This window comes from Sipha flava, unplaced genomic scaffold, assembly GCF_003268045.1.
Source record: "Sipha flava isolate LNK unplaced genomic scaffold, YSA_version1 523_pilon_pilon, whole genome shotgun sequence".
NCBI lineage: Eukaryota > Metazoa > Arthropoda > Insecta > Hemiptera > Aphididae > Sipha > Sipha flava.
The window spans coordinates 119013-125278 of record NW_020273488.1 but is presented as its reverse complement, the minus strand read 5'-3'; the positions used below and the strand labels follow the sequence as shown (position 1 = coordinate 125278).

General features: G+C 30.5%; 1 protein-coding gene across 1 annotated transcript; it reads left to right on the top strand.

The window, feature by feature from the left end:
• Positions 1–4099: 4099 nt before the first annotated feature.
• Positions 4100–6047, top strand: LOC112690862. The gene is made up of 2 exons (XM_025564963.1): positions 4100–4480; positions 4809–6047. The coding sequence occupies exons 1-2, from the start codon at positions 4473–4475 to the stop codon at positions 5365–5367; spliced, it is 567 nt and encodes a 188-aa protein (XP_025420748.1). The 5' UTR covers positions 4100–4472; the 3' UTR covers positions 5368–6047.
• Positions 6048–6266: the final 219 nt, after the last annotated feature.

The window sequence follows — 6266 nt, the reverse complement described above, 5'->3', positions numbered from 1 at the left end:
AAACCTTGAACATTTATATTGTAATACATATTTATTATTTATGCATGTATTTAATTAAAGCTTGTATACAGAAACGTAGGAAATCATTTTTATTTCATCGGATTGATTGATAAAATATATGTTTAAGAACATATAAACTAAACGATAATTTTACATACCATTGTCATCGTTTTTTTTCGGCGTTAAAATTACATTTATGTTCCAATTGAATACGAATATGTAAATTGAACCGCATTAACACTTCTAATTAAATTTATATAATCATATATTAAATTAATATATTCGAGGTTCTGACTAAAAATATTCAAATTGTAGAGTTTTATCGCTGATTTATACTACTTTTTTCGGATGGCTTCTAGTTGCGTCCAGCGGTAAAAATTTCTTCCGTATTGCGGCTCGTTTTTTTTTTCTTGGGTCATATTGCGGCCTGAAATTTAAAATTAAAATTAATTTAAATATGTAAAATTAAATTTAAAAAGCTTCATTTTCCTTCACATTTATAAGATAATGAAAGCAGGTTAAAAATATTGTTTTGTTTTTATTTAAACATTTTGGCATTGGTAAAAACATATATGATATTTTTTAAGACTAAAAAGTTTTTTTGACATTAAAATCTGATATAAAATTGTTTTGTTTTTATTAAAAAATGTCAGCACTGGTAAAAACGTATATGATATTTATTGAAGTTAAAAATGTTAGTATAATTTAATAAAATTCTTAGGCATTATGGCACTGGTAATAACTTATATGATGTATAAATTAAAATTTGTCAATTTTGTTTTCTTCTAACCGTTTCATAGCATTTCTAATAAATGTTTCTTTTTCAATTATATTTGTTCTGCGAGTATATAAGTGAGTGCTTCTTAATTTTATAAGGTATCTTTCTGTACATTTTTCAGAACATCGATGAATACAAAAATATTAGGATGAGCACTGTAGAATAAAACGTTGAATTTCGAATGAAAAGTCTCACAAAATACTTTATCAGTCAAGATTAAATTATCTAGAGTTAGAAAACCCGGGCCGCAACTCGTCTGTACTTGAAAAAAATTCTAGCCGCAATTCGGATTAGATCTATTTTCATTGATATCTTTGGGACGCAACTAGTATGCAGCCCTTTTTTCGATTTATCAAGAGGACCGAAATACATTTCTTCGAATTATAGAGTTTTTCTCAGGGGACATTTATTTCGATTTATAATAATTTTCGAATCGTCACGGGTCTACTATAATAGCCAATACTATCTGTAATAACTAAAGACCGGAATTAATAGATATTGTAACTTTTTATTGATACCAGGTAAATTAAATCTGATCAAATATGCTTACGAATCGGATCAGTGGCGGTTCATCCCAAATATGGGCCCATGTGCAATAGTAAAAAAGGGTCACTTACATTTTAATTCAAAATATTATAATTATAGTTATATAAATTCAAATTTAAAGTGAGTATTTTTACTCTAAAATAATAAAATCTTATAAAAATCTAGGTACTATCCTTTTGTATTTAAATCAAAATTATGTATAAAATAAGATGGAATTACATATAATAATTATAATAATTTGATCGAAATTTCGTTTACGTTTTTTTTTTTTTTACAGCAAAATTATTAATTATTTTTTTTAAATTTAATTAATGAACTCGATCGTTTTAAATTGATAGAATTCTAAGTTCACTTAATTTTCTTTACACATTGTGCTCCGTAAATATTTTTTTATTAATTTTATTTTTAAAAATGAACGTTCCGCTTTAGCAACTGTTATGGGAAGTGTTAAAAATATTATACGCTGTACATATTTTGGAAAATGTTATTGTTAATGTGGGGTTCTCTATAACCAGTAATTCAGTAATTGCTTATATCGATGTTCGTTTTGTAATATCTTATTTAAAACAAGATCTTTACGACAACATTTGACAACAAGAGCATTAGATAATCAGAATTAATGTAATTTAAACTGGTAAAACGTTCTTTTAATAGTATTATTGGATTATCCAATGTTAAATAAAATATATTGATTTTAAATTGTTCTTTTGCTGAAGTAAAAAAACTCACTGTATTTTGACCTATATTCCTGAAGATTTATCAATTTAGAATTAAGTAATGAAACGCCTGTGCTCAGTTCTTGTTTAGGAGATTGAAGAACTTTTAATACATTATATGTATTACATGTAATAATATCGGATTATAGAATTACTAACAGCATTAATTTTATTTGACACAATACCTGGCTCATCAATAGCTCACTCTTTTTTTTGTTTCTTCATGATGTTGTTTGAAAAATATATCCATTTTTGTTATCCGTTTAATAGATCGTTCTTTTTGTTTTTTATTTTGCGTTTCGCGGCATCACTTGTAAATTTTAAAGTCATTATAATTATAATTTATAAAATAAAATATTTAACTTAGTTTGTCTTGTATTATTATGTATTGACTCTGAACAATGACACACGAGACTACGAGAATCATAAAATAATACATCTTACTCATTTTAAATACGTAGCGATATTTTAGTCGTGTAAATTCGTAGAGGTTTATATTATATATGTATACTTTTTACATAATAATATAGCCATCGGTGTGGAGAAAGACCGATTAGCGACAAAGCGATAACGAAAAACCACTGAAAATGTATTTTTATAAAAAAATTTTAGTCAGCCTAAATTGTTATTTATTTTGCAGAAGTAAAGATAATCAAATTTGATACAATATTTATAACAATTATATATTGATATAAATATTGTATCAAATTTGATAACAATTATATATTGATATCAAATTGAGAACCATGTGAACAATCTTGTTTCTTTTTCATAATTATATTTATTTAATTTTTTTTTTTTTTTTTGTAATTTTGAGCAATAATGCCCCTCCCTCTAGACAAGGGCTCGTGGCATTTGCACACAACGCACACATGTATAATACACCACTGAATCGGATTAATTACAATCTTCCTATTTAATTTAATAATGCAATTTTTTTTGCAATTTTCAACGATTTTGCAATTTTTGCAATTATTGCAATTTTTGTATATTTCACGTGATAAAATATACAAATTATTATTTCTAAAGTAATTTTAAAATAAAAATATAACTATGACGTAAATTCTTAAACGTAGTTAAATGCAGTTTAGCATTTTTAAAATTATATTTATCTGAGTTATCCACAAAACTCACAAGTTTAAATAAATCAAATGGTCAATTACTTAATAATTTAAACATATTTAGTGAAATTGAAAATATTTCGATTAAAATTCCCGATCCCAATAGGAAAATAGTTAAAGTTAAATTAAAATATATCTTAGAAAAAAATGAAGCATGTAAAACTATTAAAATTTACTCTGAGGTTATGACAGGAAATCAAAATATTAATTTAGATATAACACCAATTTTTTTAAAATTATTTTAAATATGCATTGATAACTAGTGTAGACGTTGAATTTACTTTTTCATTATATAAACATATTTTAAGTAACAGACGATACAATTTTCAAGAACACAATTTAGAAATGTACATACATAATTATAAATTTAATTAAAAAAAAAAATGATTTATTTTGTAAATATTATATTAATATCTATAATATTATTTAAGTAATTAATGAATATATTTGATATGATTTTACAATATAATTTTAATGTATTTTTCATTTCAATTTTAACATATTTATATTGCAATTTTGATACATTTTCATTGCAATTTTGGTATTTTTTTAGTGCAATTTTAAGATATTTTTAATGCAATTTTATCCGGTATTTAGTAATAACCAACATTCACATCGGTAATTTACTGTGAGCTCATATACTTTGCTAAAATCTAAATGACAAAAATTATGAAAATACCAAAAACTTTAAACGAAGCTTAAATTGTCATTGCTTATTGTTTAATATATATTATATTATAACAAAATGTTCTCATACATTTTTCGTAAAGTCAATATATTTTTGTAAAAACTAAAAAAAATCATATGCAGGTAACATTTTGTGAAAAATGCTCTTTTTTATGTTAGTTTTTTCAATCATCTCTCTAAATATTAAAGATATAAAAAAATCGTATATTTCCAAAATTGATCCAATTTATTTTAACTAAAACATGTGTAATTATAACATACACTGTATGCATAATACATTTTATATATTACCTACATTATGTATTACCTACATACGTCATAACGAATAACATAAAATGTATCCATACTTACTCGCAAAGTAATTTCAATACAAATTAGAGAAAGAATACGATTACAGGAGCTATAATAGTAAATACGATGTGTATAAGAATGTTTCGAAGAACGGGTATAGTTATTAGCAAGGATTAATGATGTTCATCAGCCATCGCCACCGTGTATATAAACCCATCGCGTTGGTCGAAAAGGCACACAACTCCTTCGCCTGTCTCATCGAACACTCCTGAACACAGTCTAAGACAAGTCTTCTCAAATAATCGACCCGTCAACAATCACCGAACCTTCAAAATGTTCAAGTGAGTACTATAATGTTATTGGACGGTTATTATTTCGTTTTAAACGATTCGGCCGCGTTCTCGCACCCGGTTTGTTAAACGTAACCGTATAATATTTTACACGTCGCGGTGTACAGCGATATTAAGTAATATACGGGTGCAGTAAACGGCGGTTGGATGGCATGAACAATAAACGTTTTCCGAGTGTTTTAAAGAGTTATCCAAAGGTTTAAAATGAAAAACAAAATATTATTGGGACATTTTACCTGGGGTTTCCGATAGCGGTCTAAAAATTAACGATCAAATAATAATAATAATAATAATGATAAATCCCCGTGTATCCTCACAGGTACACGATCGTGATCTTGGCGCTGGCCGTTTCCGCCGCGTTGGCCGTCAACATCCAGCAGGACTTCCAGCAGCAAAAGCAACCGAGCGCCGAGGCTAGCCACTTGGTGGCGCACAAGAAGCAAAAGCCCGAGAAGTTCGTATACGTGTCCGAGCCGGTTCGAGAAGAAGGCGGCGGTCTGATCGAGTCCGGGCTGTCCGGGTTGCTCAGCGTCATCGGGCTGCCCAAAAAAGTGTTGGGCGCCGTGGTCGGTTTCGCCTACGGCAAGATCCGGTCGATGGGCGTGAAGAACCTGCTGAAGACCGCGCTGGTGGCCGGTCTGATCACCGTGCTCGGTGCCGTGGCCGCTGTGGTCGCCGTGTCCGTGGCCGGTTTGGTGTCCGTCGTGTCCGGCCTGTGCGCGGCCGCGTTTTACTTCGTCGGCGGAGGCGGCGGTGCCAACGGCGGTGGCCACGGCAACGGTGACGCCTACGGTCAGGCGAGCGAGTCTAGGATGGATTCGATCACCGACTTCGTCATGACCGCGTTCGACAAGTACGAGTCGTTGGATAAGGCGTAGTGACCAACACGCGCACGTCCGTCGTCGCATTGCCCGTATGACGACGAATCGTTCTATTTATTGTAAACATATTTATTGTTATTGTTTTGCCCGCACCGCGGAAAATAAATCTAAATTATTCAACCATATTCGAATCTATGTCCATGTGTAGAGTACTCTCTTCCGGTTTCCTCATTTACACCTGTATATGCTTTTTGTGTTTGTGTGTGTGTGTGTGTGTACCCGTAACGTTTTATTGTACAATGAGTTCCGATCTGATTGGATTCGACGGAAATTACACGACCTTGACTGCAAATCTCGGTTCTGGTCGTGTCAACATTGTGCAGGGTCGTCCACCGATGCAGTGTTACAACCATCGGTTTTCAACGATACGACGGTGTAACTCTTCGATTATTAAGAATCGAATTTCCATCGCACGACAGTTATTTTTTCGAACCCGATAAGAAATTACAATATATCATTAACTTTCGTCGTGAAAAAAAAAAAAATAGAAAAATTACTAGTAAGTATATAATATCAAATCGTCGTTAACACGTAGTAGTAGTATATGCAATTAAACGACACTATTATGGTAATGGGAAGGTAGCATTTCAATTAGAACAACCGAAAACGTTTAATATGATTGTCTATACCAGTGATGTTTAACTTTTTTTCATTGATGGGCCACTTTGGTAAACAATTGTCTTAGAACGGGCCGCCAAATAAAAAAGTACTTACTTTTATAATAATATCAATATTAATCTAACAATGTTATTTTGTTACAAATAGCAGATAGGTACATATTGAATTTGTTTTCAAATATTTTATTGGCTACTAAAAATATTATACATTGAAGTACATACTGTAGGTACACACAGTGGCGTAGCCAAGGGGGGGCTAAGGGGGCTAAAGCCTCCCCC